Here is a 13,360-nt window from a genome sequence, read left to right on the forward strand (position 1 = left end):
AATAGAATGATTCTATGTGAATCAGAAATTATACGATCAAAAATGATTATTTTTTTAAGAAATGGAAGTTAGTATCATAAATTCGTTGATTTTTTGATATCGATCATTGTAAAGTCATCGAAGCTTTTTTGTGATTAGCTTAGCTTCTGATTTTTAGTTGTACTTTCTTCCACAAAATCCGAAAGAATATCTTGCGAAATATTAATCTATTCAGAGATATCTTTAAACTAATTAATTCAAAAGTTAGAAGAGATATGTTTTGTTTCGTATAATATAATAATGATAATAATGATAAAAGTTAATACACTAGAAAAATGTTGGAGCTTATTTATTAATTTATAAGCAATAAAATTTTTCGTTGAATGTAAACCAGAATAAGATAATGATGTATCTCTATCTCACTTATTTAACGTAAATTTCAATTGTTTATAATTTGCACTTGATTAAACATTTTTATATATCAATTTTTATATTTGTTGAGTTTATATTTCCTATTCATATATAAAAATCTTACTTCTAAAAATATTAACAGTATAACGATAAAAAAATTTGTATGTATAACAAGAGAATCTATAGATTAAAATTAGATATTCGACAATTTAATAATTCAACTTATCCATTCACATGTTAATTTGTAAATATTCGCAAATAAAAAATATTATAGCTAATTTCTATTATTATTTTATAATTTATATTTCATATCTATATGAATAATATTTATGTATTTTATTAAAATTAAATTTATAAGTAATCCTTTATCGTGTTCTTTTAGCTCCGGAATATTTCTAAGAATGCTTAAAATAATCAAGCGAATAAATAAAATTAGAAAAGAGGAAAGAAATAAAATAAAGAAAAAGTTAAAAAAATATATAAAAAGAAATAGAATAAGAAATAGTAAAACAACGTGTTTAAAACAAGACATGAATTCCAGACCTTAGAAACATAAGAACTGGCAAGTACAACTTCACTGTAGAACACAAGACCACAATCTTCATACTATAGAGAAGCGATATGCTCCAATGATAATTCTGAGGTCACACAACCTCAAACTCTCAAACCCCCAGAGACATGAAATCCGCTAAGAGCAAGACCAAACTCGTAGAACCTCCAGCTTTATGGTCCAGCAATTACTGAACTCGTCAAGACTGATCTTAGAAACATAGGACTTTGAACTTTACATTGAATGACCACCAAGAATAACTACAAGATAGATTTTAACTTCATAGTATTAAGAGAATAAAATTTACCAAAGGTGTGATATATCAATTCATCTATATCTCATCTCTTGAAGTTTATTATTTTGTGTTTGTGGACAATTTTTTAATTAGATTTTAAGATTTTTTAAACAAAAACAACTGAAATTTAAAAATCAGAATCCGGATATATAGGATTCAATTCTAAATCTTGTTCTAAAAAATCAATAAATAATTTTAATAACTTCAAAAGATTCAAAAATGTTTATAAATGTGATAAAATATATCATATAATAAATAGATTCAAATCTATACAGTAAAAAAAACTTGATAATTCAATAAATGTTTAAAAATAAAATACTTTTACAACTATTAAGCATATTCGAATAAAAGGAGAAAAAATATTTTGAAAAATGTATATGATCTCTTATCATTAAAAGATGATAAGAACATCAGTTTGAGAAATCACGATTTTGAGGTATAACTCTTTTAATATTTACAATCTTAATATTTACAATTCTGTGTAATCAATTTATTAAAATTATTGTTATTAGTTTATTAAAAAATTTCAATATGACAATATTTATTTTTCTTTTTTAATTTTTTAAAATTCGTAATTTCTATAAGATTTATAAAATATTAAATATTACATTTCCTATAAAATTCTCTAACATTACTTACTTTTTTTTAATCATTTTGAAAATTGATCAAAAAACAAAAAAGATATTTTATTTACTAAATAATAGATTCTAAATTTTGATGAATAATAAATACTTTAATTGTGAATAACTTTCTATTTAAAATATTTCTAAATATCGAAACTTGAGTTTTAAAAAATATAAAAATTATTTTCTTCCTCTTGATGTTATTTTATCCTTAATGAAGAAATGTGCTACTAGCATTGTTATTAACACTGTGGAACGAAAGGAGCTTGCATTATACTTTAGGCAAAATTCGTCTTGGGTAAATGAATGTGAAACAAAGACTACTTGCCCAATTTGAATATGAAAATAGCTGGTAAAAAGACCAGAATAAACAACCGTTTGCAATCTGTTTGACTATAGGGGGGCTATTACGTGAACTAATTGTTCAATCTCCTGTATTTCTCATCAGACATTATACGATTACCTTTCTCGTACCTTGAACTAACTTGACACACTTTAAAGTAACATTAGGAACATCGAAATTAAGAATTAAATATGCTTGAAACAAAAATTATTTTTTTTTTTTTCTATTACTATTTAATTTTAACTTTTAATATATTCAACAGTAGTCCTTCTTTTTTTTTATATATTAATGAAATTACACATTTCTAGCGATGAAACATTTCATTTTATTTTAACAATTGATTACTAAATTATTAGTAGAAATGTATGATATTTCAAATAAATATAAATATAATTCACATATAAATATAATATGTTATTTTATTATTTATTTTCTTCGATAAATTTTTATTTTATTCAGCCAATATTTAAGCAAAAAAAACAATTTGTTCTAATGTAACTAATTAGTTATATTTATTTTTGCTTTTTTATTTTTTTTTTCGAATAACATTAATGATAAATAAATTATGAAATTTTTTCCAATAAAAAATCTAAGATCAAAAATCTTAATTTCAAATCTTTTAAAACTAATATAAAAAACAATGAAATCAGAAATTAAACATATTACTAATCTTTTAGATTAAAGATTTCTTCTAATTTTGTTAACATATATAATTAATTTTCTAATTAATAATCTTCCAATTTCTTCTTTAAAATCATATTTTTATCCATTTTATTTAATTTTTTTGATGTTGATTTAAACCTTAAAATATTCAATAAATAATATTAAAATAACGTTCAAACGTTATATATTCCAACCATAATCTAATTCGATTTATTTTATTATATTATTGACATTTTTATATTGCCAATATGTATTCTGAATATTTAAAATCAATCAGAATATTTTAGGTTAGTACTGAAGATATTCCGTCAAAACATATTCTGATCGTTTTCTTCATTTCTCGTTGAGCTTTCTTGATTTAATGATGAATTCAACAAATATCGATAGCTTCATATACATATATATGATGAGCATAAAAATTTTTCAAGCTATCTTAATTCTAACCCAATGATAAAAAGCTTCTTTACAAATTTGAGAGAAGTCATTAGATTATATACAATTATCAAAATACTCCTTTTTAACTCTTAACTCTAACCCCATCGAATGAATTTCCTTCCCGATATTTTTAACGACGAAAGATTTAATTTTCTCTGGCGCAACCGATCAATACCGAAACCCGATACAAAAACATTGTGGAGCAAATATTTTCCTTATATTTTTCACTCGCATAACAACGCGATTTATTTCTATTTTCTTTATTTCCACTCGAAACAACACAAATAACGAACGATCCGAAAAAAATCTCTCTCTCTCTCTCTCTCCAATCAAACCATCTAACCCACATCGCTCACCAATCACATACCGATCGGATTTCCCCTGCATCCTTCGAGTGCTACGTCGAGATTCCAATTTCGAATCGCGTTCGACGGCCGCGCCGCGTTTAAGTGTTTTCATTTCCAGAAGAATTTCCATCGGCATGTCGGGTACGCCACGCCGCTCGATCAACGCGTTTATTAGCTTTCCCCGGGGGAAACATTCGAGGCTGGAAAATAAAAGAGCTTCGAGGGAATTCGAATCCCGTGAAAAATTGGCCGAATATCGTTACCGGGTAACAGGGTGACAGGCTCGTTGAAAATGGAGCGCGGGAAAAGGGGTGAACGGAGAGGATAAAAGGGGGTTGACAGAGGAAAGAAAGTTCAGCGTGTTGTGGTTCAGGCGAAGAGAAGAGAAAGGGGGAGAGTGTCTTGGTCGGCGTCGCGACGTGTCAGGGCGGTTTGCTGGCCGTCGCCCTTGAAATTTCCACGTAAATAAAATCTCCGGAAGAGTGCAGTGCCTCTCGAGCGGGTGGGCGACGGTAGAAACAAAAAAGGAAAGCAGAGAAACGACCGGCAGACGTCGAGGACGAGGCGTTCGTTACGCCCGCGTCGCCTCACGCCTCGCCGCTTCCCCGACGTCGAGATTCACCCGGTTGTCGACGAGGAGTAACGGCGTGACACCCTGTTTGCATTGTATGCATACGTGTGAACGATAAAGTAAAAAATTATGAACGGTGGTGTAGAATAATTCGATATTTCTTGAGATTGATCCTAAAATCCAAGGGGGAATAGCTCTTCGAGCTCGCAAATTTAGGAAATTTGTCGATAAATGTTGTTTCTTTCGTTCCAAAAGTTTCCAAAAATTATTTATTGTTACTTTTAACTTAGAACAGATATAATGCAACGAAAGTTAATTGCATATTCCTTATTTGTAATAGCAAATCCAAATAGAAATGAATTGATTCAAAAACGATAGATGATAAGGATTCGAACTTAATGAGATTGCAAAAGCGCTTATAACAAATATGATATAGAAAAAATAAAAGGGACAGCAGAAAAAGGAAAATAGAAAAAAAATATTTATGTTACGAATGTAGATATAAAATAAGAAAGAAAAAATAATAACAAATAATATAATAATATAATATATAAAACTTATTAAGAGTTTGATGTATTGCGATAATTAAGTAAATTATTAAGATTAAAAAAATCTCATAATTACGTTCTGTCCATATTTCGCATAATCCAAAATTATCCATACTTTTATAACCTTAAATATCTGCTTTTAAAATACATTTTTGTAGTTAAGAACATGAAAAACTTAAGTGGATACAGCATATCCCCTCTTAGTCTTTATAGTTCAAGCCTCTTTTTAAGTTTAATGGCGAATATAGAAGTTTTCTTTATAGAATAAGTACTCTGTATTTAGTAATCTGTTCTTGAACAATGGATCGAATTAGATGAATATAGAATTAATTTTTTGTATAAGAATTAATAAAAAAAACTAATAAAAAAAATAATTGAAGAAAAGAGGAACAATCGATTCTCAGTTTTGAATTAACTAAATAAATAATAATAAATAAAATTTTAAATAGAAATTTAAGTTTTATTAAAAAGTTATGCAATAAGAAATTTTTGTCAACAAATATTGAACTTTTAAATATCGAATGATTTTCTTGTCGAAAAAATATAATAAATATTAGATTTAATCAATATAAAACTTCCAATGTATTATCGTTTTTATAAAGTCTATATGAAATTTCAATAATATTAGATTATTTGGACTCTAATTGATACTTTGTAACATGACACAATTGTATAATAAATAAATCTTCGTACTAACGAATGCATAACAGAATTATTTATTCAAGAGAACGTGTATATAATTCTCATCTGTCACAATCTGTCATAAACAACTTATTAATATTGTAATTGCCTTAACAATAAAAAATTACAAATACAGAGATCTAATTACAATATATTTAAAACTTAAAGGGATTGTATCGTAATATATTGTAACAATATATTTTATATATTTAATTTATTATGTAAACAAAAATCTTTATTAATTTTGTCCATTAATTATATGTAATTCAATCTTAAAAGAAAAATCTTCTATCTCTTTCGTAATTACATATATTTTATTATATATACGTTTTTTATTTGTTTTTAATAATCGGATATAGCATTTTTTAATAAAGAAAATTGGCTTCAGGCCAATAGTAGAAAATATGTAATATATAATAAACTTTAATACATAATAATTGTATTTTTATTTATTACTATTTACTAAAAAGAATAATAATTATTAAATTATTTAAATAAGTAGATTTAGTGTACCGAGTTTAATTGAAGTTTGGATTAGGTTAGGTTTTACGTGTTAACTTAACCTAACCTAAAACTAATTCAAACTAAGTTAATTCATCTGTATTATAAACATTAAAAATACGATATATTTTATTTAACATATTTTTGCATATAATTCTATATAATTTAAAACATAGTTATATTCTCATAATAAGTTTCTTGATAATTTATTTCAAGAACTTTTGCTCAATTATTCTTTTGTTCAATTGATTTTTTCAAAAATATTGTTTCAAACGAAAAAATTAGTTTCTATGTTTACTTGATACTATTTATAGAATAATCCAACCTGAAATATCTTTTATAAGTAAATATTAGCGTACATATATAAATTCGTATATTATTTATGAAAAAAAACTATGACGGCTTATACTCTAAAATCATATAAATTAGCATCAACACGAATTAATCCTTCGTGGATTATTTGAATGAACGTGTTTGCAACACTAAGTTGAAATTAACTCTGAAAATCTAGGATCGCTCATTAAAGATATAACTTTAAACGACGATGAGACCTCATTCACGCATGAATATTTATCAGTACCACTGTTCACGTGCTGCAATTACGAAAATACGAAATTCAAAAATTGCTAGTAAAATAATGTAAACTTCTGTCTCGATATTTGTGCGGTAGTAAAATTTGATGATAATATGAGAAATTGAGTAAGTGAAATTTATTTGGACAAAAATAGAAACAAAAGTAGAAGTAATTTGAATTTGTAAAAAATGATTAATAAATTTGGATAAAATAAATTGCTGTGTAATGATTTATTTTAATCTTGTAGTATATAATAATGTTAATTATTAGTAATAATATAATTGCGGATTTTTATGCTAAAACAGAAACAAATATTCAATGTATTCACTAATATGTAAAAAATATATAGTGTTATTAAAAATATATTTCAAACTATTTACATGCAAATTCTCAATAACTTTATCAAGTAAAAGTTATATAGGAAATTATAATATTGTACAAAAGTTTAAATTTGAGATATATATATATATATAAAACTGAAAAAAAATAGTTCTACAAGACATATAAAATATTGTTTCAATATCATATTGAATATTCTCTTTCCACAGATAAATTATTCAGAATTAACTTCCAATTATATATTATAATGTCGTATCTAGAAATTTTATTCAAAATATGATTTTTTATAATATCCAATTATCGAATAATAAAATTTATTAAAATTATTATCATAAGTTAATGTCAAAAGAAAAATATGGATACAACGCATTCATTTATGTCATATTTATGAAAAATGTACAAAACTTCTTGAATAATATATTTTTGCATTGAAATATTTTGGATTTTATTTCTTTTTATAAAAATGCTATATTTTATTGACAAAAATATAACTCTGACGAGTAATAATTTATAATTTTAATAAAATTTTTATCAAGATAGATAAATTTTTTTCCTTATATACAAGTATAAGTACAAATCTAATTTTGTTTAAATTGATTTTTATTTATTCACAGTGGTGGCTCAAGCGTACAAAGTCGACGTGGAAGTGATCGGAGGTGCGTCTAGGGGTTGCACCGCGGTGTTGCGATGCGTCGTTCCTAGCTTCGTGAAGGATTTGGTGCTCGTCGTGTCCTGGTTGCAAGAACCATCCGTTTACATTTATCCTTCGCTACAAGGAGGTAAGATATCTTCCTTCTTCGTGCGATGATTTCAATCTTTCATTCATAATGATGCAGATTGATTATTGGTAAATTAATAATGATAATTTGTTATTCTTGTTATATTTGTTTTTCTCAGATACCACTATATCCAACTATAATACGATAAAAAATTATTTTACAATGAAATATTAGGAATCTGCTTAGATTCTCCATAAGTTTAATTGGAATATTTATAATTTTTCATTTGGTGAGATATAAGATTTCTTAAACTATCCATACCAAGTTGTTAACACTAACTAATTGATGAGAATGATAAATCGACAAAGAAAAAATCTTTTACTGGTTTGAATGTATTATTTAGAGTACATCAAGTTTTAAAAAAATATTTGTTTTCAAAACTATAAAATAAATCTAAATAAATCTTCTCGCATGCGGATTAGTCACGTATTTTATTCGTCAATCATTCATTCAAAACGTTTAAATATCATTTGACAGATATACATTTTCAAATATTGAAAGAGATACACAAAAAACATTGATGATTTCGTTACATGAAAATTTTTTTTTTTTTTGTTTTTTATCAGAGAAGTCGAAAATTTGAAAAATAGAAGAAAATCATCGAAAAAATAAAAGTTATAATCTTTTTTTAAATAAATAATAATTTAATTTTAAAAAAGTACCGAATTAACTCATAGATAATACTAATAGATTATTCCAAATTATTTGCATATTTATGATATGCTACATACAAATCAAAAAAACAGTGTATATATTATTCATAAGTAAATTGACAAGTAAATTTACAGTGTATATATTATTCATAAGTAAATTGATATAAAATAAGCTATAATGAAACCAACGATATACATAAATATCTTATAAACATATCACTATTCACACTTTAATTAACATCACAGAATAAGAAAATTATTTATGCAATTCTCTATAATCATACAAGTTCCATGTTAAACAGAAAACCATAATTTCCTCCCTTTATCGCAAATTCTCCTCTTCGATACTACCATGCTTATCAATTATTCCAACAAAGACGATAGGACACACACATTCCACTCCTCTGTTATATTCATATAGAAACATCGGATCTCCCCGAAAGCTCGCGTACGCGGCAGAAAGAATACGGCTAACTAATGGCTCGGTTTTGCTGCGGATCCCTCCTCTCCCTATTATTCTACGTGAAAAGCGTCGCGCTATCGTAATAATAATCGATAATTTCGCCTATCTGCCAAAATGTAATATTCCGCGGAACGGTCGTGGTACGAGATGGCAATAAAAGCCCAAGGGACATTTCACGGGCGCAGATGCAGTAACACCGAACCGATAGGTGCACGAGGCACGAAGAATTATGCGGCTACGTTGGGTGAGAGAAAAGGAAAGAGAAGAGAGAGAGAGAGAGAGATGGCAAAGAGAGGTCTAGAGGGCGCGCGATTTTCACGTAGGTAGCGCGAAGTATTATGCCCGCGTGGCGGCGTTGCTTACTGGGACTAAAATTTAATATCCGGTCACGGAGCGTGCAGAGGCGGCCGGTACAGTGAAATTTAATATCCACAATAATCTTGCATCACCTCTTCCGCGGCGGTTAGTGCAGGTCGCGGGGAGAGATCGTGGAGGACATCGACCTCGGTAACGGTCGAGCGGCTCGCTCATTAATAGTCGTAGAAATTAATTGGATTTAAGAACGTCGTCGGACGGTCTTGCTTTTTTATTTTCGCCCCCACCGTGCACCGCCGCGGCGACACGGATTGAAAAAGATGATACCCGGTAATTAAAACGTAATATTATGTTGGTTCGCGCGCTATTAATTAGTAAGCTTAATTAGTAATCTTTTTAATTGGACGCGACGCGGTGTTGTTAACGCCGTTTCAGGATGATCTCGCGATCTTTTCGCGATTTACGCTTTCCCTCTTCTCCACGGTAATTATTTTCCTTCCGCGTTCCTCCCTGTCTGCTCTCTTTGCTCCCGGAGTTTAGGTCCTGTTTTTTTTTTCTTTGTTGTATCTTTTCCTTTCTTTGGGACAACACGTTAAAATGTTAAACGATTTCAACGTGGTTGAAAAATGTTGTTAAGAACAACATTTTGAAGAATCTTTTCGCATTCGTAACGGGTCAGTCTTTGGTTTTCAAGTTCATACGTGAAATTATTTTTTTCGTTTTGACATTTATTTTTAATTATTTCGTGAATTAAGACAGGAAAATCTATTTCTAATTGAGGCAATTCGATGTGTATTATAATGCGAAAAATAATTGGATTGTTTTGTTTTTTCTCCGTCATTTGCACGCGTGATTTTGATAGATGATTTTCTTATAATTTAAGAAATTTACTTTTCATTGAAATTAGAACATTTTTAGGATTTTTTGAGAGCATCTCCCTTGCAAAACTACTAATAATATAATTATAGCAAATTAATTATTATATAATTGATATTAGAAATTAGTAAATTGATTAAATAATTATGTTAATGTTTCTTAATTAATTCTTGATTTTGTCTAATCTTGATAAGATAACATAATATATGTTTAAATTTTTTATATTTTCATATGATGGATTTATGGAATTATATTTAAAAAATTAAAATTCACTTTCATTTTTTAAAATATAAAAAATTCATATATATTATTATAAAAAAACTAATTATTACTAAAACTTTTTCAAAAAGTTATTTTTATATTTTTAAGAAAAATGTTCAATCTTGTATAACATTATATATTAATATAATATAGATAGATTATTCTTTTATAATTATAGATCAAATAGATGATTTGATCATTTTCTATAGTAAAATTGGTTCTTTAAATGATATTAAAATTAATATTCAACTTAGATATTTTACAAATCAATATTATTTTTGAGGAATAGAATAATAAAAATTTCTAAAAGATAAAATTCTAAAACATTCTACATATAAAATATGTATAAAATTTTATAAATATCAATATGTAAATATAATTCATCCATGAGAAAATACAGATCTAATAAAATACAATAAAAAAAAAACTCCTTGAGAAACTTTGATATTTTTGCGTATAATTAAAAAATTAAAATTGGCCATCAATTATATACACACAATAGATTTCTCAAATGTTTACAATATATTTTAAGCTCATTAAAGTTAACAGAAAATTATTTCTTTGACAAATCTTTCTTAGTTTCTTTTTTCTCTCTGTCTCTGAAATTATTCGACAAATTTTATAATTGTACGGAATGATCGCATCGAGACAAGCATATTCATTATTGTCGATAACGTAACCGAAGAAAAAAATATAGATCTGGCTGGTATCCAAGAGGCCATTGTCGTTCGGTTTTCCCAGGAACATCGGAATAGCGTAACTTTTATACGCCCGTGCAAAAAGACGGCCGTAAAAACGTGCACCATCCTCGACAAGAAGATATTGGCGCGCACACCCGTTGCTGTTATCGCGCGCTACATAAAATTCTCCCTACGTGTCGCTTTGTTTTTAACCTGACCTTCTTGCTCGGCTTTCTAATGTAAAAGCTTTCTACAGTTTTTCTTCCTCGTTAAAATTTTTACGATACTATTCGTTTAACGTAGTTCTAATATGATATTTCTTTTAAACTTGGCATTTTAAGTTTGTAAAAAATGAATAATATGAAATATTACCGATTTTAAGTTTAAGAAATTTGTAATAATAAATTTTTTTGTTTACATATATGTAAAGAAAAATGTACAATGTATATCAATAAATAAAGTAAATTTGCATCAATGTTATTAATAGAATCAATATTTATGAGGAACAGTGTGATTTTGAAATATAACATCTAGTGAATTCGATGGCTTTCTAATAAAGATTAAATGAAGAAATTAAATAATGGCTCTTTTAAGTAAAGGATATAAAACTTTTGAAGTAAAATATAGTATAATCTCTCCTAATTGTTAATCGAATTTAAAAATATAGGAATAAAAAGTTTAAAAGTCGAGATAAGTGACTGGATATGAAAAGAAAGTTTGTAGAATTGGTTTTTTTTGAACGTTATACTTATTTATAGTAATATAATAAACTTTATTAATCAAAGGTCTTTGTTTTATATCTCTGAAAGTATGATGTTTGATCTTATCTTCATTACAGCTTCTCAGTTCTTATGAAGAAATAATACATACTTTCAATCGAACGATTGAACTTTTTAAAATATCCTGTAATATAACTTGTTACAGGATTAAGAAATATTCTCTCGTTCTATAAAGATATAATAAGAACGTTTCTGTAATTATCATTTTAACTTACAATCTTGTAAAAATAAAAGATTCATCACTTTACAAATTTTGCATCAGTAATTCTTAACCGATATTCTTCAAAACATGAACACTTCGTGATCTTATTTCGTAAAATTATAAAAGTAGCACAAAATTTTTTGTAATTTTTAATAGAAGATTTATTAAATATATTTATACATATTTTTGTTGTTAGTTTTGTAAATGATTTTGATTGAAATTTTGATTTTGATTTTGAAATTTTTTTGTAAATTTTTCTTATTATCAAAAATGAATTTGAATAAATTAAAAAATTATTTGTTTTCTTATATTCCAATTCATTAAGATATTTCCTGATTTTAAGCATAATTTTATTAATGAGTTTTGGTACTTTAAAATCTTTACTGGTAAATTTTTTTAATTTGGTACTTTAATATCTTTAATTATTCTTTTTTTTCACCTGAGTATAAATAATAATACCATCTTACTAAATTTGAAAAAAATAAAAGTATTTATACTATGATAAATTATATCTTTTTTAAATTAAATTAAAGGAAAGGTTTTTTTAAGTTTAGTATTATAGAATAAAATTATCTTATTGATTATCTATCAATTTAATATCTATATTTTTGTATCTTAATATAACAATATGTAAATTACTCTATTTTTTCAATAATATTATATGTATTGTTACATTTATATAATCACGCTTATATTATCTGTTTCTATTTTAATTAAGAATATATTAATGACATATACAAATTGCACGAAAATCATAATAATTTATAATTAGACACGTAAAAAGATTTAAAACAATTAAATTCATCTAATAATCCATCATCAAAATTCATATCTCGTGAAATATTTTTCATTACTCGTGAACTCAAATTTCGAGCATTCTAATACGATGATTCTCAACATGTTTCATTTATTATTTGTTAGAGAACGTGTCAGTATAGGTATTTAGAAATTCGAATTTTCAAACGAAAAATCTATTTCAGAAGTGGATATATACGTTATGGGATTCGAGAATTATGAGAATTGGGATGGAAAGCACTCTGGTGGTAAATGCGGAAGGTACTGTCACAGATCAAGTAGCTGTCAGGGGTACTGTCTTCATTCCCATTAATCTATAATGCCCTTTGACTATCAACTCTATAGCATTGGTTACAATCGATGATCTTGTCTCTTTCATGCGAGAACTTGTCATAGAAATTAATGATATATGTGATGGGAATACAAATTAATCAAATCATGTTTAACAATAATCGAATGTTTAATGGCCGCATGGAATAGTCAAAATAAGAACTTTTTAGAATTATAAATTAATTGTGTTAATGAATTAATCTTAAATTTATTTTCATTATTGTTTTTTTTTTTTCTTGAATTTTTCTATTCCTTTTAAATTTATGCTTTTTATAAATTATCATTTATTTTAATTTTTACTTTTATTTCAATTATATTTAATTATTATATTTAAAGTTTACTTTTATTTATATTCATCAATTAACAA

At 26.4% G+C, this 13,360-nt stretch overlaps 1 protein-coding gene across 1 annotated transcript in view; it reads left to right on the forward strand.

Annotated features, from left to right (window-relative positions):
• Dscam2 (Down syndrome cell adhesion molecule 2) overlaps positions 1–13,360 on the forward strand; it is a 183,340-nt gene that overhangs the window by 115,917 nt on the left and 54,063 nt on the right. Inside the window, exon 3 of the mRNA XM_012495693.2 lies at positions 7,475–7,639. Coding sequence (XP_012351147.1) covers positions 7,475–7,639 — 165 coding nt within the window. The remainder of the gene's footprint in view (positions 1–7,474; positions 7,640–13,360) is intronic.

This window comes from Apis florea, unplaced genomic scaffold, assembly GCF_048593485.1.
Source record: "Apis florea isolate Af1SG1 unplaced genomic scaffold, ASM4859348v1 contig_2190_pilon, whole genome shotgun sequence".
Taxonomy (NCBI): domain Eukaryota; kingdom Metazoa; phylum Arthropoda; class Insecta; order Hymenoptera; family Apidae; genus Apis; species Apis florea.